The sequence below is a fragment of the Saimiri boliviensis genome, chromosome 4, assembly GCF_048565385.1.
Source record: "Saimiri boliviensis isolate mSaiBol1 chromosome 4, mSaiBol1.pri, whole genome shotgun sequence".
Taxonomy (NCBI): domain Eukaryota; kingdom Metazoa; phylum Chordata; class Mammalia; order Primates; family Cebidae; genus Saimiri; species Saimiri boliviensis.
The window spans coordinates 14,898,368-14,919,058 of NC_133452.1; the positions used below are offsets into that span (position 1 = coordinate 14,898,368).

General features: G+C 43.8%; 2 protein-coding genes across 9 annotated transcripts in view; one reads left to right on the forward strand and one right to left on the reverse strand.

Moving 5' to 3' along the window:
- The window catches only part of TFB1M (transcription factor B1, mitochondrial), a 58,923-nt gene extending 51,576 nt beyond the window's left edge, over window positions 1-7,347 (forward strand). The window contains exons 6-7 of the mRNA XM_003933753.4: window positions 4,809-4,936; window positions 6,992-7,347. Coding sequence (XP_003933802.2) covers window positions 4,809-4,936; window positions 6,992-7,235 — 372 coding nt within the window. The 3' untranslated portion in view covers window positions 7,236-7,347. The remainder of the gene's footprint in view (window positions 1-4,808; window positions 4,937-6,991) is intronic.
- A 61-nt stretch (window positions 7,348-7,408) lies between these two features.
- TIAM2 (TIAM Rac1 associated GEF 2) overlaps window positions 7,409-20,691 on the reverse strand; it is a 268,861-nt gene continuing 255,578 nt past the window's right edge. For all 8 annotated transcript variants that reach the window (XM_074397228.1, XM_074397223.1, XM_074397222.1 and 5 more), the window contains 9 exons: window positions 20,274-20,382; window positions 17,547-17,726; window positions 15,192-15,310; window positions 14,173-14,281; window positions 13,236-13,294; window positions 12,170-12,275; window positions 11,185-11,272; window positions 10,459-10,613; window positions 7,409-8,595 (listed from right to left, as the gene is read on the reverse strand). In XM_074397228.1, coding sequence (XP_074253329.1) covers window positions 7,955-8,595; window positions 10,459-10,613; window positions 11,185-11,272; window positions 12,170-12,275; window positions 13,236-13,294; window positions 14,173-14,281; window positions 15,192-15,310; window positions 17,547-17,726; window positions 20,274-20,382 — 1,566 coding nt within the window. In that variant the 3' untranslated portion in view covers window positions 7,409-7,954. The remainder of the gene's footprint in view (window positions 8,596-10,458; window positions 10,614-11,184; window positions 11,273-12,169; window positions 12,276-13,235; window positions 13,295-14,172; window positions 14,282-15,191; window positions 15,311-17,546; window positions 17,727-20,273; window positions 20,383-20,691) is intronic.

Here is a 20,691-nt window from a genome sequence, read left to right on the forward strand (position 1 = left end):
GTCATGGTTTGTGGAAAAGGCTTGGTTTTAGGAAGGTCTTTTCCCTATGATCATCCGAGAACTTCAGATGGAATATAACAGAAAATCTTTATACAATAGTTGTCAGTTCTTGTTCCGTTTGTGCTTTCTTAAGGATTGCACGTGCATCTCCCTGAAATTGTTTCATCTCTTGGGACCAAGAGACACTGACTCATCTTGTTGTTATTACTAATCGGTATAATTTACATACATACATATTTACATTTACATACATAATTTACACGGTAAAAAAAAAAAAAAACTCTTCATCCCCCTCACCACATTTCTTAGTCTTATTTCTCATTGTGATCTGAGCTCCCTGTCATTCTCTTGGCCTTAGTTCTTCCTACCACATCTGCTCTGAGAGGAAACACTATGTGACTGTAGAATATCTGTTCCTTTTTTCCTAAAAAAGGAAAGAGAAAAAGCCAAAGATCTGTAGGAAGAAAAAAGGGTGAGGGCAGAACTTCTGCAGAAATTAATATTGTTGCAGAAACACAGATTGTACAGTTTTAAGATAGGTACTGACCATGTGGTCGATCTTTGTTGAATCAGTTAGTTTGAAATACTTAGAATGCTGTCAGCCTTTAAGTTTTACAGTGGAAATTCTTTCCTGGTTTTACAGTGGAAATTCTTTCCTGGTTTTACAGTGGAAATTCTTTCCTGAAAACATGGATCACAGTTAGAGTAAACCAATTCTAGGAAATATGATCTATTATTTTGTTCTTCTGTGACATGCATCATTATCATATCATAGGCATCAGTGACTTGCTGCCTCTGCCTGGGATTATCCTTACTGGGAAAGCTGTAACCTGGAGGCCTGTGAGGTTCTAATGTGGACTTTTACTAGCTTGGTGGAGGGACTTGAGTAAGCGGACACTGGTGGGTGGGAAACCAAGCATCCGGGACGCTTGCCTTGCTCTGTTGTTTACTGAAGTGACTGAAGTGACTGAAGACACTGAAGTGACTCTCCCAGGCCCCTGTCCTCCTATGTTCTATCTTTTGGTGACTGTAGCCTGCAAGATGCCATATTCTTTCTGTTCCCCACACTCAGGTCTGTCCATGATCATCCCACTTTGAACTTTGAATCCTTCTTATATGTTGTTGTTTAAAGTCTTACTGATTATTCCCTGTACTCCTCCTTTTTTCACTAGCCTTTCCATTGTCTCCAAGTTACGGCTGTCTCTTGGCTGATCCAGTAGTAACTTCCTCACCATTTTTCCCCTCCACTCTCTTGTCCTCTAATGGTCTTGAACACCATGGAAGTGTTGAATGAAGACCCTTTTGTAGACAGTGGCCAGTATTGTTTCTGTGTCTGTGCATGTGGTTGTGACTTCGTTTTTGGGCACATGATAATCATCAGGAACGGAGTTGTACATTGTTCAGTGTCCTCCCTATATCATGTTGATTGCAGTTCTCAGTTGTAATATCTAATATCTAAGATTTAAGGTTTAATATCTCCTTAGCCAAGGTCCCTTGTGAGTTCCAGTTGCTGCTCTGAGCTGATAACTAGTCCCGTCCTAGATAACCCTGGCTTGGAAACCAGAACATCTGCTTCAGGCCTGTTATGGCCAAGGCTGCTAACACTGAGAAACAGGCTTAGCTCGTTACAGCATTGACATATAAGGTTAGAAAGGCAAATATTTAAATTCATTTTAAATCCTTTCATTTGAAATTTTAGTAGGTCATTTTGGTATATTGACAGACTGAGTTTAGAAAAGGGCTGGCAGCATTAAACTAGAAAATTTTAAGTACTTCTAATGCCTTTGTACTGATTTCTTTTTTGTAATCAAACCCATTAATAGACATAAAACTCAAGGAAGAAAAAATAATAGTTGCAATTTTAAAGAAGCATTCAAATATAAGTAAAAAGCATTTGTTTTGTTCGTTACCATAGTTACCAAGCAGCTTTCCTGTGGTTCTAGAGAAAATGGGATCCATCATTCAGAGTAATTCTGAAAGGTGCCTTTGGGGGAAAGGGAGGGCAAGGGGTACAGGAGAGGTCTTCGCTGTCCCGTAAGCAGGAGACATAACTGGAAGAGCTTTGTCGACACTGAGTATTACAGAATCCTTCACCAGATAGTAGCTGTATTTCTGAGGGGAGTTCTCTTTCAGCAGTGACATAATGTAAGCCAACTTAACAGGGTATTGGAATTCTATTCAAACTTTAGCAGTCTACTGCTACAGTTTACATAGGGTACTGCTGTATTTGTTCGGGGTTTTAAAACTTTATTTAAATTAAGTAAAAGTTAGACATTTCCTGTATTTGCAAATAGCCACTATTCTCAAAGGAATAAAATCAGGCAAATAAAGATCAGGCCAAAATTTAAAATCTAAGGAAGCTGGAAGTGGCAGTTTCTGTACTGGAAGGACAGTGCATCTTTCTCTGTATTTGTGTTTTTAGTCTTAATAGTATTTAAACATTTTGTAGAGTTTTTATAATATTTCATGACTTTAGGCCTAGGCAGGGATGAGATTCCATCTCAGATTTTGCTAAGCTTGTTTTCTCTGAAGACTAGCAGGCTGCTAGGAAGAATTGCTGGAATTGGCTGTGTCACTGGGGGAACAAGTTGAAGGGTTAACAGGAGATGAGTTCTGGAGAATGGGAGGCAGAGACGAGGGCGCCAGGGAGCTCGGGGTGAGAGGGGACGGGAGAGTCCACGGCGAGAAGGCCGGTGAGGTCTAGAGAGTGGTCAGACACCTGCCTGACAGTTGGGGCCACTTCTCTGTGCAAATCAGGAGGAGGCAAGGTAGGCGGGCTAGTTCAGCCTTGGTGGAAAGGAACCTGACGTCTGAAGTCACTGGAGTGTGTCTTGGGCCGCTGCCTCCGCTCCACCATTCATAAATCAGTTCTTTTTCCTTCCCCAGAACTGCCCTGAACTGAAACCACCTTTCTTCTCTCCCTGCAGCAGTCCTCCCGCCCCACCTAAACCCTGCGTCCACTTCACCCTCCCTCATCGTCTTCAGTCCCTCTGATCTCTCCAAACTGGACACTGTCCATGGTGTGTTTTGTTAAGTTCTCAGAAAGTCCTGTAGAAGGAAATAGCTGTTACTAAACTTGAGGAAACAGATACAACATATAGCACACAATTTGAAAACTTTATAAAACTTATTAAGAGTGTTTGACATCTTATTTAAGTCACTGTTCATAACTACTGTTCCATCATAGGATCTTCACATCAGTCTGAAGGCTGATGGATGTGGGGGGCAGGCATTTGGAGTGTGGAAAGGCTGCTTGGCACATTCTCAGCATGTGCCAACCCACACCGCCCCTTACCACCAAAGCCTGTTTCCCGTTCGATCTAGTATGCGCAGCTGTAGCTGACCTGAAACCTTTGGAGACAGGCTCATTGATCATTTAAATAGAGAGGTACAAGGTCTGTGGGGTCTGGGCCTTGATGACACAGGTCAGGCACCACAGGCTCCTACCACAGTGCGTCAGGCTGCCTGAGGCTGAGCACAGCTTTTATTTTCATCTTCTTGTCCATAAAGTCTCACATCATATGCAGTTGTTTTCCTTCTGCCCTAAAAGAAAGACAACCAGAAAATCCACTCTCCCATCTTCATCTTTTGAAGGAATTATGTGGCCACAAGGGTCTTTTATTTATTTATTTTTTTAAATATATTAATAAGATGAGGTTTTGCCATGTTGCCCAGGCTGGTCTCGAACTCCTGAGCTCAGGCAGTCTACCCACCCTGGCCTCCCAAAGTGCTAGGATTACGGTGTGAGCCAGTGCGCCTGGCCAACCGCAAGATCTTTAGAAGCAAGTCCTCTTAAGAGAAAATGACAACCTCTATGAGATTTAAACAGTAGAGTTCCTTTTGCAAAGCAGTTGTGCGGTCCACACCTCCTAAATTGCTGTACTTTCTTTGCCTTTGTTGAGTCTGTATGAGATCCTCATTAACAAGTTTAACAATTCCTGGAGACTGAGGCTTTTGTCAATTATGACAAGACTTCCCATTTCCTAGACCGTGGTCTCATCAGCATTTTTGTGCGTGTACCGTTTTGACTCTGTTTCTCTCCGTCTTTTAAGTGTTTTTCCTTTGGGATTTGAATGTGTCCTTGTGAATCACCATGAGTCCATTTTTGGAAGAAGTTAGGGTATAAATCTCATATCAGATATGCCTGAAAAGTTTTATCTTTTGACAATTAAAGAATCTCCACAGCTGGCAGTAGCTTAAACACTATCAAACAGTGACATTTTTGGGTGGTTTCCATTTTCAATTTCAATCCTGCCTGTGCCTTTTGGGGTATTTAAAGTTGCTACCAGAAAGTTATATGGCTTTTCAGACTGCACTCATGAATTCAGTCCAGCTGATTAATCAGTGTCTACTGAAAATAAGTGGTCTCTATCCAGGAAGTGTAGCGCTGAGTGGTCCCTGGGGGCCTGTCTGCCATCTCTCTGTGTCTTGAAGCTGCTGTTGCAGCTTAGTTACTCATTCAAAAGCTAACTAAAATAGCCTACTGCCACCTATTATCTGCCGACTGACTTTCCTGCTTTGGATTGACTTTGAAGCCATTGTAAGACTGCATTTTAAAATTAAGTGACCTTCAAGCACAGGTCTGGTGGATGTCATTACAGAACAGGTGCAGCCAACTGATGTCTCTGTGTCATTTGCAAATCCAGAATGCACCATCTTCCATGCCTAGAGATGAAACTGAAGCACATGGAAAGGTCTGTTTATGAAAACAGTGTATCCACAGCTCCTGTTTTACCAGGATGAGTTGATTGATCATGCTGTGCCACATATCATGCCACAAAATAGTAATATGTTTGCTTACAACACAGGTAGACGTGGGTGTGGTGCACTTCACTCCCTTGATACACCCCAAGATAGAGCAGCCGTTCAAGCTGGTGGAAAAAGTTGTCCAGAATGTATTTCAGTTCCGAAGGAAATACTGCCATCGAGGGCTCGGGTAAGAATGCCTTTTCTTCTCTTCAGTCACAGTCTTTATAAAATCCTCAGGTACTTTTTAAGAGCAAGAACTTTGCTCAATTCTTAAAGCTCCCTATGAGTATTACACTTAGTTCAGTCCTATGACGGGCAAGACTTCACTGCCAGAGGAGAGAGCAAAGACTTGCTAGACCTCAGGTGGCTCTCACAGGGTGGCTTTACCCTAAGCACGTCTTGGAACTGGTGACTGCACAGCTCACGTTGGCTCTGGACAGGGGAGCTCGTGGTTTCCCAGTGAGGATTCGGACAGATCATAATGGGTCTTAAAATGCTTGCTTTCTACCAAGTTGCCCCATCTCTTCTTTAAGATACACTTGAGAACTAGGAAGCACATACAACTTCTGAACAGCCAAAATCATATCACAAAGTCCTCACGCAAGCATGTCTCCATCTAACAGAAAGCTGCTGCTCCCGAGAGGCTCACAGGAGCCACTGGGGAAACCCGACGGAGCACAGTGGTCTAAAGGTCACCCACCTCGATGGGCTCTGAAGGACCACAGCCGTTGTGCAGATCCAGGAAGAGCCAAGAAGCTGTTTAGTTAGGCCCAGTGATAATCTGCTTAAGGAGGCAGGAAACTGTATTTGTAAAAGATTTCCATCTATGATAGTGTATCCATATTCAGCTCTTCAAAGGGGCTCAGCCTAAGAGCCACATATTTCTCATTTTCTAAAACCTCTTCACGTGGCTTCATTTTAATTCTCTCCTTCACAGGGTCCAGAGTGTCCCTTTAGCACATGAAATGACAGCAGATTATTTCAGGGGCCAGCTGGGCATCAGCTCCTAAGAGCACTGCAGTCCACAAAGCCTGTTCCTGAGGATGCCAGATGGCAGAGGTTAGAGCCTCAGCCTGCCACTTGTTGCCTCTAATTAAGCCAGGATTCCCACCTTATCGGATAGTTCCTACTTCTCTGTCAGAGACTTAAGGTGCAGAGCTGGTGACTGGCCAGCCATTTTGGTGCTAATTAGCACAAAGACACCTCTCTGGCTGCAGCCCCCAGCTGCGGTGCACTGCTGGCGAGTGAAACAGAAGCTGGATTTCGGCTCACATGCAGAGCAGAACCCTCACAGCTGTACCCAATAGTTCTGATTCATGGGTGAGGGGAAGCACGAGAACTATGTCCTTTTATGTACTTTTGAAAATCCTGGAATTGGTCTGAGCCTCGAGCTGGCACTAGTGTTTCCAAGGCAACACCCCAGCTAAGTGAAGGGCCCCATTCATTTCAGATACATAGTCCTCAGGACAGACATGGGCCAGATACTGTGCTGTCTGGGGCAACAGACCTGTTGATGTTCTTCAGGTGTTAGAGACTGTTATCAGGCCCTCTTTGCCGTGAAACTGACCTGAGAGATCTGTCACCTCACCCTGAAAGTGTGGAGGACATGCAATTCATTGTTGAGAGGACCATCAGCCTGTTAAAAACATGCAGTCTCCCCTGGCCAGGACACTGTCCAAGCCCTGTGGGATGAGCTCTGTAAGAACCGAGACTTGAAAGAAAGAAAATGCAATCCAGGCCTCAGTCGGCAGCATTTCAAGCAGTTCTGCTAGTCATTTTAGAACAATGGTTCAATTTGCATAGATGAAATGTAAATATATACTCAAAGATGCTTGAAAAATAAGTGGAATAATTATATTTTCATATAAGCTGTTTTCAGAATTTTAGCAAAACAAGTAACTTTTTTAGCATGAAGAGTTCCAAAGGCTGATAAATTCAGATTCTAGAGACTCAAAACTAGAGATTTGTCACACAAGAAGTAATACAACTTTCACATCAAAACATGAGGCAAATCAAACTTATATTGCAGATGTTACGTTAAACTTACTTACCTTAAAAATACATGTACTGATTGAGCTCTGGAGAATATTTTCCCATGGAGCAGATGCCTTGCGCATGGGGTTAGAGCTGCCTCAGAGGCGGCCCTGCCTGTTACCTGACTGTGCTGTTTTCCAATGAGGGTTAAAAAGTGTCATGATTTGCAGAATTAAGTGAAATTCTTATTTTTCTCTCTTCCCCTCAGAATGTTATTCCCCGAAGCACAGCGCTTGGAAAGCACGGGCAGGCTGTTAGAGCTGGCAGACGTGGACCCTACTCTTCGGCCCCGCCAGCTCTCCATCCCACAGTTTAAGAGCCTCTGTGATGTATACAGAAGAATGTGTGATGAAGACCCACACCTCTTTGCGTATAATTTCAGAGAAGAACTCAAGCAAAGAAAAAGCGAAAAGAAAGAAAAAGAAGATGACGGGGAGAGTCACAGACTCTAGCCGCTGCCTGGAGGGGAGCAGCCTACAGGATGTTGATTTTCACTACGTGGAGCTTCTTATGTGGGTACTGTTTTGTCTTTACAGAATGACAATAAAAATGCCAGTGACCAGAGGTGACTTATTTTCCTTTTACTATACAGCTTGGCAGAGAAAATAAATATCATCAAATAAGGTACAGTACAAGCTTTCTTTTAATATATACTGCATAGATATGACATGTTTAGTATAAACAACGTCTATTATAATCTCATGAAAATGAAGTATCTGCACATTTTGCCCCTAAACCACATTAAAATAACTTAAATATGCTTTAAATAAAGCAAAAACTAACAGCTGAAAGAAAATGCCCAGAGGATTTAAAAAAAAAAAATGACCCTTTAAAAGCTATTAATCACAACTTCCCCAACCTTACTTTTTCCACATAACTTAAAATAGAATGCAATGTTAAGGATTCTAAATCATTTGATACCTGCTCAAAAGGGATATAAACTAAGTAATTTACATATTCTGACCAGTTTCATCTTGGTTTCTGATCCACAATAAATTAAAATAACTTAAATCTTTACAACTATTTTGTGGGAAAATGTATACTGCACAAAACCCAGTAATTAATAGTTTTTGTTGTTGTTGTTGTTGCTGTTGTTGTTGTTGCAATTTCCACTTTACCACCAGTTTAAAAGTAAAATGAGGAATTTAACTCATATCTGGATTGAATCATACTATGATTTTCCATGGCTCTCTGTTTCATAAAAACACTCCTCACTGACAACAGATGTCAAACTCTGGACACTGAATTCTCTCTCTAGAACAGAATTTAGATCGATGGTGGCATTTTCAGATTGACTGTCAAGGGACTGGTGACGTATCTGTGCCTTGAGCAAAGTCCCTCTGTTCCTCTTGGTGCTGTTGGCTTTTCGTTTGATGGGGCAGAAGTGCCCCCGGACCAGTTTGGGCTGCTCTCCTCCTTTCTGGCCCTCGCCCGACTCCAAGCTGGGCTGCTGGTGATCAGCCTCAGGGTGAACGTCCGGGTCCTCAGAAATTCTCAGTCTCTGGAACTGAATTTCGATGTCTTTAGTAGGGCTGCCCCGCTTCAGAGTCTGATGGTAGTCATCATCTTCATCGCTCAGGATGTCACTCTCTTTGATGAGATTGTCTGCAAAATCTGCCAAGCCGGGATGTGGGTATTTCCCAGGAGAGGTGCTCTTGGAGTCCTGTCTGCCCTCGGCTGTGGGGCAGCCGCTGCTCTGGGTGCCGCTGCTCAAGCTGCCCTCATCTGAGTCTAGCAAGGTTCCCTTGCCAGTCTCACCTGTCCACTCACTGCTGGAGGAATTCTTCAGGACTTTTAAAGACCTGGATGAAGCTGCAGTGAGAAAAACACATTTCACTGTGATACAGAAACAGGTTACACAATGTGTAATGTTTGCCTCAAAGTTTGTGTAAGATTTAACATCTTTTTTTATTTGTTTGTTTTTGAGACAGAGTCTCACTCTGTTGCCAGGCTGGAGTGCAGTTAGGTGATCTCGGCTCACTGCTTTCGCCACCTGCTGGGTTCAAGCATTTCCTCTGCCTCAGCCTCCCAAATAGCTGGGACTACAGGCATGTACCACCATGCCCGGCTAATTTTTTGTATTTTAGTAGAGACATGGTTTCACCATGTTGACCAGGATGGTCTCAATCTCCTAACCCGTCTCAGCCTCCCAAAGTGGTGGGATTATAGGTGTGAGCCACTGCGCCCAGCCAACATTTAACATCTTAATTAAGATTTTATTTTATGATATGACTTCAGTTAGCAACTATCCTGGTATTTAGGCAAAAATGCAGCTACTAAAAACAGCCTGGGCGGAGTGCAATGGTGTGATCTGTGCTCACTGCAACTTTTGCCTCCTGGACTCAAGTGATCCTCCCACCCCAGCCTCCCGAGTAGCTGGGACTACAGATACACATGACCACACCTGGCTAATTTTTATACTTTTTTTGTAGAGATGGGGTTTTGCCATGTTGCCCAGGTTGGTCTCAAACTCCTGTTATCAAGAGCTCAAGGGATCCACCTGCCTTGGCCTCCCAAAGTGCTGCGATTACAGGCATGAGCCACCATGCCCAGCCTAGAAAATGCTGTTTGTCTCTCATGAGAACTGTCTCTCTTGGAATTTCAAACCAGCCCTCTGAAATTTGATGTTACAGGGGTGGGTAGGGGTGTGTGTGTGTGTGTGTCTCTTGGATTGAAAGAAGGATAGGAGTTCTCAGTTTGGGTGTTTCTACAAATAACAGCATATTATTTTGATGGCCAGTTTACTTCGACAGTGGAGAAAATAGTAAATATGTGGCAAATCTGAAGAGGTCACGCTGTGATTTAAAAAGAAAAAGAGAAGTTTCACATTTTCTAAGACTAATAACAACAAAGATAATAACAAAATAGTTAATGTAGAAATAAGGTTCTGAAAACTTAAGCTGAAATTTTAGAAGCAAGCAGAACAACATGATTTGGAATGTTTACTTGGTGCCTTATCCATTAATAATGAATATAAGATGCCCCTTAACTTAGATGGCATTACGTCCCAATCAACCCATTGTTAAGTTGATAATACTGAAAGTCGAGAATGCATTTAATATACTACTGATCCTCATGGTCAGGCATCTAGCCTGCCTTCAGGCAGGTGCTCCGAACACTTACGTTAGCCTATGGTTGGGCAGAGTCACCTAGCACAAGGCCTGTTTTATAATTAAGTGTTGTGAATGCTGCACTAGAAGAAAAAAACAGAATGGTTGTCTGGGTAATGAAAGTATGGTTTCTACTGAAGGTGTGTCACTTTCACACCATGGTAAAGTCGAATAATTATAGGTTGAACCATTAGAAGGTGGAGACCATCCGTGTAAGGTTTCTTGATCTTCATTCAGCACCGACCTTCAGGATGCCTGGGACTGCTCTGAGCACTGGGAATACAGCAGTGAGGAAAACAAAGCCCCTAGACTCATGCACATCTTATTGGAAGAAATAAGATCATACATTTGGACTATGTCAGCTGGTAGGAAGAGAAGGGATTTGGGGTTGGGGGTGGCTGTGTTTTACAAAAGAATGTCTTGGAGCAAAAGACATGTTTAAGTCTCTTAAAAGGAGATAAAGGTACCCCGATGACATAAAGTGATAACTGTATTATGAGAGAATATATCCTTTGTTAGAAGCTCATGTTTTCTTGAATAAACACAAGGCTAGCAAAATTCTCACCTAATTTTGCTGAAACAGGAACTCGGTTCTTAAGAGGTACCAGACGATCCTTAAATGTTTTCTCCAGTGGTAATTCACACTTTATGTGACGCCTGAAGTTTTCCCTCAGAATAGAACGAATCACCTTAACAATGTTGGTTTTGCTTTCACTGTCGCTGGGTAAGGGGGAGAGAAAACATCATAAGTGTCCAGAGCAGGCATCCCCAAACTACAGCCCGCGGGCCGCGTCCAGCCCCCTGAGGCCATTTATCCGGCCCCCCACCGCACTTGAGAAAGGGGCACCTCTTTCATTGGTGGTCAGTGAGAGGAGCACAGTATGTGGCGGCCCTCCAACGGTCTGAGGGACAGTGAACTGGCCCCCTGTGTAAAAAGTTTGGGGACGCCTGGTCCAGAGTGCTCATCGTGCTCCCATTCCACTTCCGCCTGTGTTCCTGTGCCTTGCACCTGCTGGGCCGGGCCGCCAGCCACCCAACAGCTGTGCCATGTGGCCTCCCGTACAAAAGGAGGTGAGAATTGATCACTCTTAAGATTTTGATATTTATTTAATCAGCGTATTCTCCTTCTACTAGAAGCCTTGGTTGCCTTTTTTAGAGGGCAGGGAGTGTGACCTGGATGTCATCAATATGTCATCAAAATTCAGGAGGGCACTAAAAATGAACTCCCTTCTTTAAGAGACATAATTCTATGTTATTTCTGTTGGTTTTAATCTTCAGGAGTCAGTAATACCTGCAACACAACTGAAAGATGGTTTCTGGCCGTCCTTCTATTTCTGACTTCGTATGAATCAGTTCCCATATGGAATTATTTTCTGTCCCTGTGTAAAAGGAAATGGAACAAGAGTCTACAACTTTGCCCAAAATGCTGTGGTTAAGAATACTTGTAAAGTTTAAATCTCATGACTTAACAAAGTCTAATCTTCCCAGTCCTGGCTCATTTTCTTCTGTGGCTCGTTCTATGTATGATTTTCACAGTTACAAGCTGTGCCTTTGGTTACTTTTCACATTTCCTGCTGCAGACTTTCCTCCATCTGAACTGCCTTCTCCCTACCTCTGGAACACCTCTCTGGGGAAGAGATTTGGTGGATCCCAGTCTTCAACCCTCCTTTGTAGTTCCTCTCCGTGGAAGGAAAAGGAGCTGGCGTACCTGAGGTGTAAAGGAGGCCAGCCCCCAATGAGGTCTGTTCTAGAAAACAGAAGCACTTCTAAAAGCTGAACAGAAGCCCATCAGGTCACTGCATGACTCGGCCTGCTGGCCTTTTCTGTCACCAGAGGCCTGTCACCAAAACAGGGTTACTCTTGAAAGATCTCTGTACATTTTCCAGAGTCGAAGATTGTTTTTCTTTTTATATCACTACCTAACCTTAAGGAATTTTCAAATGTGTTAGAAAAACAAAGATCCACAAATTTATGTTTTCACAAATTTCTGGGGTATCAAGGGTATTAGGCAGAAAGAAAAATGTTGAAAACTATTGTTAGGGAAAATAAGGCAACAATAGAGACAGGCATTTGGCAAAGAAAAATCTATCCACCAGCATTTCGTTTCTCCCAGAAGTCTGCAAAGGAACATCAGAACAACCTCTCTTGTCCTAATTTTCCATGTCTATAAAATAAAAGGCCCCAGAAATGATCCCCAAGGGCCCTTCTTATTTCTCATTCCGCAGTTAAGTCTACTAAAATGCTTTTTCTGGCATCGGATTGCATGAAACATTTACCTGCTGGATTCCCCAGTCTGACTTGAAGTGCGGAGATGGGGATCAACCAGCGGAATTTAAATGGATCCAAGTCGGCAGAACTGTGCGCAGGCCGGGAATTCGAGGGCTGTAATGGGAAGGCCCACCAAGAAAAGTGTTAAGGAAGCTCTCACTGGGGCAGGACGTGTACGTGGGGAAGATGAGGCTGTGTTCTCCCTGCGGGCAAGTCTCCAAGCAGCCATGTGAGTGTTCAGGGCATACAAGTCAATCAGCTATGCACCCAATTCTCAAAGACCTCACATGTGGGGGAAGGCGGGGAGGCCGAGTTGTGGTTCAGAAGCAGTTACAGGACTCAAAGCAAGAACAGCAGCCAAGGCTTCCTGCCCTCACAGGACCTCTAAATGGTAAACCGATGGTGTATGGTATCCACAGCTAACCTTGTTTTCGTTTTTTGAGTCAAGGTAAAAGGCATTTGAAAATAAACCACTTTCAGACTATGTGTATGGAACAAACATGGGCCATTTTCAGGGTTATAGAAGCTGATGTTCTATGTAGGCCTCCGCATGAGTATTTGTTTACTTATTTATTGACAGGGTCTCACACTGTCGCACAGGCTGGAATGCAGTGGCATGAACAAGGCTCACTGCAGCTTCCACCTCCTGTGCTCAATCGATCCTCCTGCCTCAGCCTCCCAAGTAGCTGGAACTACAGGCACGTGCTACCACACCCAGCTACTTTTTGTATGTTATGTGGAGGCAGGGTTTCACCATGTTGGCCAGGCTGGTCTCAATCTCTTGACCTCGTGATCCGCCAGCCTTGGACTCAGCAACTCCTGGGCACAAGCCTCAGCCTCCCAAAGTGATGGGGTTACAGGCATGAGCCACCATGCCCAGCCATACATCTTTAAAAACAGACATCTTTCACAGGGAGACTCAGAACCACCCTCAGTATGTGGTGGGGTGGGTTACCCGGAGTAAGCAGTATCAGTCAGTGCAGCCGTGGTGCTCAGTGGGCTTTTCAGTTCAACGTTAATAGGAAGATACAGCCATGAAAAGGGAGCTTAAATTAAAATGAATTTTTGCCTTACCAATTTCTTCTTCAGTTTGCAGTTTTCTTTATAAACCAATATGACGGCTCTCTTAAAAACTAAAGAAAGGAAAAGAGAAAGTATTTTATGCAAACTCCTCCAAGGTTAAACTAGAGCTGAATGTCTTAACAGAATAACGCTCTTCAAATGTATGCGTCTCTAAGACTTTACTCTGCCAACATGAGTGACTAAATGGTACGTCCCATTTACTCATACTTGAACTATGCAGAAGTGCCTGTTTATTTGAAAGCTACTATTGGAAGGAGATCTTAGTTTTAAACTCTTTGTTTTATTGAAGGCTAAGGGTATTGTGTTTATCTCAGTGACAATACACTGTCACTTGCTCTCCCAGGTCTCAGAATTAAAACATCTTGAAATGCAACAGATATTAAGATAGCAGATTTCTGGCTGGACACAGTGGCTCATGCATGTAATTCCAGCACTTTGGGAGGCCGAGACAGGTGGATCACTGAGGTCAGGAGTTTAAGACCAGCCTGATCAACATGGTGAATCCCCTTCTGTACTAAAAATACAAAAATTATAGCTGGGCATAGTGGCAGGTGCCTATAATCCCAGCTGCCTGGGAGGCTTAGGCAGGAGAATTGCTTGAACCCAGGAGGTGCAGGTTCCAATGAACAGAGATCATACCATTGCACTCCAGCCTGGGCAACAAGAGCGAAACCCCATCTCAAAAAAAAAAATAGATAGCAGATTTCAAAATAGCCTCAGGAATCTGTTCCTGTAAGGGAGAACAAGATGAGGACGCTGAGCAATGCCAGTTTTAAATAGTTGGAGGCTGCCCCTGTTAAATCCCCAACCATTAGAGCAATTCTCTGACTCCTGGAACTTGAGAGTGAGCCGGACTGGTGCGGCTTGTGAAATTCTTCATTACACCCAGCCTCTTTTCAGTCTTCAGTCTTCTAAATGGAATACTAACCAAATAATGTGAGTTCAAGGTCCTTTCTGGCTTTTCCTAGAGACAGAAATGGATTCAACCAGGAAACCGTGGAGTGCATCAGAAGCTCTCCCATTGAAAGTTCTGTTACCTAGATTGTAAAAACAGGAGGTAAGGAAGACGTGGAAATCCCAGGCTAGACCATCTCATGTTAGATAGTGATGTACACACAGTCATTGCAAAAATGCAAGCACAGCTGTTTAATTTTTATGATCCCTGTAAACATGGGGCCTTAAATAGTAGTGGGGGTTTTGAAAACATGAGCCAAGCACCAAAGTGATAAATAACATAAAGGCGAAGGCATTTTGCTCCAGTGCACACATATGTAGGTCAAACATGCTTTGTGATCAACTTGATTTCCATAAGATTAACTCTACCGGTGTCTGTGGTTCTTCCAGAGTGCCTTTGAAAGCTTTCCCCTGGGATCTAGTACATACACCACCTCTGAGCTCCATTCGGGCTGCTGATAAAAGAGCACCAGCATTGAAACTGGCCAGAGTGAAAGACTGATCAGCTCTTTCCCGTTCCTGCCATTTTCTTCCTAAACTATGCCACTTCCTGCATGCATGCTTTAGAAGCACAATATTCTAAACTAAGCAATCAGGTAAAAAGGAAAAATACAGAAAATGTCAAATCCTGCTTGGACTAGCAGGTAACCAACAATATTTGATTTTTTTTTTTTTAAGGCAAAATAAAGGAAAAGCCCCAGACTCTACATTCCAGTTCCCACTTCCTTTCTCCACCCTGCCCTCTGCCAGTTCACTCTCCACAGATATTCCAGCCAATTTTAATGTGACATAAAGTCATATTTTAAACCAGTGTAATGAATTTTATGATATGTCTGTATGTAAATTGTATAGTTCATTAGACACATTGTTATCAAGAAAATCTTAGGGATTATCTCCCCGAGGAAAATCCTAAGAGGACAGCCTATCTGGAAGGTCACCACAGACCCCGCAGCCATTTGCATTAGACTCCCAGAGTGCAGGCGTCTCACGGACCTCCTTCTCTGTCCCGCTCTGCTCGGCTACTAGCTGGTCAAACACGGTTCCATAATCCTCATAGATCTTCTGCATCTCGTTGATGTGGCTCGCTACTTTCTCCATTGCCTTTAGTGCTTCTGCAAGATATGAAATCCTTTTTATAACTGTTAATTTGTTTTAGATCCAACAGTAATAATGAAAGGAGTCAAGACTCAAGTCAGGATCCCAGACCAGTACCTACTAGCAGGAGCATTGCATTCAGATTAAGTCACACTATAGTCCAGCCATTAGAATGAAGAATAGCAAAATTACCTCCTACCTCAAATTCTCTTTGAAATGAGGCAAGAGTATCAGTGAAAAGTTTCACTAATAACAACTAACATTTATGGAGCCCTTTCTACTTGGCAAGGTTCATGGCAGGTGATTTATATGAATCATCTCATTTAGTCTCCACGATAACTCAAAGACTAATCAGGCCGGGCGCACTGGCTCATACTTGTAATCCCAGCACTTTGGGAAGCCAAGGCAGGTGGATCACGAGGTCAAGAGATCGAGAACATCCTGACCAACATGGTGAAACTCCATCTCTACTAAAAATGTAAACATTAGCTGGGTGTGGTGGCACACTCCTGTAGTCCCAGCTACTCAGGAGGCTGAGACAGGAGAATCACTAGCACCCAGGAGGTGGAGGTTGCAGTGATCTGAGATCGCTCCATCTCACTTCAGCCTGGTGACAGGGCAAGACTCTGTCTCAAAATTTAAAAAGATGAATCAATCCCATTTTACAGATGAGAAAAGTGAGTGCAGGATATTCTGCCAGAGTTCCAGAGAGGAAAACGCAAGAATTAGGCCAGGCTTCAAACCCAGGACTGACTGGGCTTAGGGTGCCAGCTCTCAAGTTTGGCTTCCCCGTCTGGGAACCGGGATCTAGGTTTAAATAGAACGTAAAAATACCCCTGCACATGACTGACTGACAGAACACTTGTTTGCATTTATATGTGGTATATGTTCATAACTTTCCATGAGGGAATATGAGGGAGAAATTATAAAAGCAGAATTTTAGGTCACTTCCAAATTCAATATTCTTCAAACATTTTTTCTCCCAATTCAGTATTTTAATTCTATCTGGAGGGAAGTTTGGAAGGAAGTTTTTGTTTTGTTTTGTTTTATGAGACAGAGTTTCACTCTTGTCCAGGCTGGAGTGCAATGGTACAATCTCTGCTCACCACAATCTCCCACCTCCCGGGTTCAAGCGATTCTCCTGCTTCAGCCTCCCAAGTAGCTGGGAATACTGGCATGTAGCACCATGCCTGGCTGATTTTATATTTTCAGTAGGCATGAGGTTTCTCCATGTTGGTCAGGCTGGTCTCGAACTCCCGACCTCAGGTGATCACCCACCTCGGCCTCCTAAAGTGCTAGGATTACAGGCGTGAGCCACTGCACCTGGCCTGAAAGGAAGTTTTTAAATCAAACCCTTCTGAAGATCATCTTAATGCAAAATGAAGTTTTATACAATATGAATGCTGAATGTAATTTGTATTATTTACTTATAGAATTTGACTGTCATGTAAAAATGCTTTCCCCTTGTTGATTTTGATACCAAAGTATGCTTGTCATGAAAAAGAGCCAGTTTATACTCTTCTCAGTATTTATTATTCAGTAATACTAACATGTTAACAAGTCTCTTTCTCTCCCCAGAAATTGTCACCTATGGTTTAACTGGACCTCCTAATTTCAATATATGAACAAGTCACTATCTCCAATCCAAATAAAGCCCTCTATAAGGATCCTCCGTTTACCATCGGACTGCAAGGCTTTATGTTTTTGACAAATTGTGTCTCAGGCAGGCCAGTCATTTCAGAGGTTCAAGCAATAACACAGCAGCGGCGACTTGAAAGCGTAACCCATCATTGAGTTTGATTTCGGAGCCGCGCTCTGCTCAGATATCTCCACAAGGTGGAGCCTCACCCAACAAATCCGACCAGCAGCTCTGCCGGTAAACACCACAAAACTTCACCAAGTGATAGGAAAACAGGTCTGATTTTCAGTTCCAGCAGCCCTGCTTCACAGCCACATGACCTGAGGTAATTTACTTTTAAAAGTGAAGACGGAACCGTCTCTGTACAGGAGAAGTATGGGGCTACCCGGATGAGATCATTTTTACCAAAGTATTTTGTAGGCTCTAAAGGAGCGACCATATACCTAGCTCTGTTCACATATTCACAGTCAACCTGAGATTAACCATCGCAGAACTGAAAAGTGATGCAGGACGTGCTACTAGGTGGGGAAGAAGTGAGCTGGTAAGCCCAGGGCACGGCTGGCAGCCCCTCGCCGCCCTTTGCAGGCCCTCGCCCGGAGGTGTGGCCACCTTACCCGTCAGGTGGTAGTGCTCTTCACTCTCCTGGTCCGTCAGGGACACCAGCTCCTTGAGCAGCAGCGGGTACTTGAGCACTCTCTGAACTGGCTTGATGAGGTAGGACTCCAGCGTGGAGGAATGCTGCTTGGTGGGGTTCCGGGCATCCAGAAAAGCCTTGAAGGCTTTGTCAGTTTTAGCTGCAAGCAGATGGATAAAAGACCTTAGAAGAGCACAGTGGGGTGAATTAAATTCTTCATTTCTCTTTTAACATTTATAGATCATCCATTTCTATAGTCCTCCTAATGCCATTCTTTAATAAAAACCCGAACACATCAGCGGGTCAGGCACCCAGCTGTCAGCGTGGGATTCTGCATCACAGCCTGACAAAGCCCTGGAGTGCTGGGAGCTTCCGAGGATGGAATGCAGCTGCACGCCAAAGAGGAACACCGACTCAAAATGCAGGAATGTCTGACTTTCAAGACACATTTCATGCATACCCATGAGAAATACTGTTATAAGTAGCTTAAAAAGTGAGTTTCAAACAATTGATTAAAAGCCATGAAGTGTGGGCGCAATGGCTCACGCCTGTAATCCCAGCACTTTGGGAGGCCAACGTGGGCGGATCACCTGAGGTCAGGAGTTCAAGACCAGCATGGCCAACATGGTGAAACCCTGTCTCTACTAAAAATACAAAAATTAGCTGGGTGTGGTGGTGGGCACCTGTAATCCCAACTACTCGGGAGGCTGAGGCAGGAGAATCACTTGAACCCAGGAGGTGGAGGTTTCAGTGAGCCAAGATCACGCCACTGCACTCCAGTCTGGGTGACAAAGCGAGACTCCATCTCAAACAACATCAAAAATGCCATTAAGCAATGTTATCCAGACCCTACACCACCCACAAAAAATTCACAAAGAAAAATAAATCAGTGTTTTTCCCACTGGCCTCCCACTAGTTGTTGCTTACTCTGTACACTTACGGGCTATTTGAAAAGCAGTATCTTTTCTCCTGTAAAGTAAGATGGCAGGCACTGCAGCCTACAGCCTTCATTCCACAGCTCCGAATAGATTCTCCCTTCTCACACCCAGAGCCATAGCTCCCTTCCACTAGGCATGGCAGTAGGACCCTCTCTGGCAGTGTAAACTGCCCCTGTTCAGTGTCTGGGTACCATTAAGGGTGTGCATAGGAATCCAGGTGCATTTAGTTTGAGTGCCGGCAGATACACTAGCACTACTTTGATTCCACTAGTTGGCACTGGATGACCAGTTGCTTGGAATGCAGCTGCTCTGAAGGAAGACACACCCTTATTTTGGTTTCGTTACAAGATCAAAATCTACAACATTCTTGGAGATGCAATACCACTTTGAATGTGATTACCAGGCCAAGTAGGTGGTGAGATGACCCTTCTTTATGACAAAAGAGGAACTGAGCAAGCCACTGGTATGTGTTCATTGTACTGCACTGACTGTCAATATGTATTGTCAAGTACATTGGTAATACTTTGACTGTACTACAAACTGCCAATGTGAAGGTGCTTATGAGCCCAGCATGGTGGCTCATGCCTGTCATCCCAACACTTTGGGAGACCTAGATAGGAGGATCGTTTGAGGCCAGGAGTTCAAGACCAGTCTGAGCAACACAGTGAGACCCATCTCTACAAACATTTTTTTAAAAATAAATAAAATTTAAAAGAGGGTGTTTGTGGGAGGAAATGCCAACAGAGTTCCAGCATCTGTCTAAAGCAACTAGAGAAGATGGATTCTGCCTGGGTCTTGCTCCCTTGAAGCATTCTAAGACTGCACTTTTTAAAAATGGGGCTTTTCTTCTGGGATACTATGAGGTTCGGGATTAAAATCCAGTAGCAGAGCTGCATCCATGGACATGAATGAACACTAAGGGTGTCAGGATAAATCTCCAGGTGCCCTCCAGGACCGCACATAGAGAAACACGGAAGAGCAAACTTGAGAAATGTCAGCTTTTTCTGGTTGCACCAGAGAGACTACATTCAGCTGACATGCGTCTTGTGCATTTGGTGGTAGTTTGGTGGCAGGTTGTGTGGCTCAGATAGCCCTTAAGTGTACAGGCTTAAGAAGGATAACAAGGGGCTGGGCACAGTGGCTCATGCCTGTAATCCCAGCACTTTGGGAGGCCAAGGTGGGTGGATCACCTGAGGTCAGGAGTACCAGACCAGCCTGGCCAACATAGTGAAACCTCATCTCTACCAAAAATACAAAAATTAGCTGGGTGTGGTGGCGGGTGCCTGTAATCCTGGCTACTCGGGAGGCTGAGGCAGGAGAATCACTTGAACCCAGGAGGCAGAGGTTGCAGTGAGCCGAGATCGCACCACTGCGCTCCAGCCTGGGTAATGAGCAAAACTCCGTCTCAAAAATAAAAATGGTTAACAAGTTTAAAAAAAAAAAAAAAAAAAAAAAAATTCTATTATCTAGGGTTTGGGTTGGAAGTTTTTAAGAGAAAGGAATTTGGCAAGAAAAGAATCCAGATGTAACTGACAGCAAAGTGACACATGGCAAAGCAACATCTCTGCTCTTAGGCACACTTGTTCACAGCTACCAATAAACTGACATAAACAGAAACCTTCCCCTTTAATATTTGCCACTGTCAAGGTCAAGAATAGACCTTAATACATCAAAATTGCACTTACCCTCTACTTGTTAAATATGGAGCTACCTTTTACTAACAGTTAAAAATACAAAAAGCACAGCTGTAAAAGGCATAAGGAACTTACCTCGCTCCAGAACCTTCTGTACTTTGATATGGTTAGCACAGAATCCACTGTACAGTTTAAAGTGGTCCGCATAATAAAGGAAAGAGCCTCCAAGGGAAAACAGTAATTTCTAGAAGGGCAGAGGGGAAAGTCAAATCAGACATGGTTTAATCAACGTGTGCTGGCTTATGGCATTTGATGGCCCCCTGGCTTCTGTCAGACTCTGGCACTAATGCCTTAGGGGAGGTCAGTCCTGCTCCATCCACACAGGAAGCGGGGAACAGCCCAGGCGCTAACTGGCAGGTCTCTATCTTGACTGAAAAGTTTCCAGCAGCAGAGTCTGCTGACTGTGCAATCCAAGGACAAGAAACAAAGTTCTATAAAAATACAGCTGACAAGGTGGGATGTAAACCATCTGAGGAGTTCATTAATAAAGCTG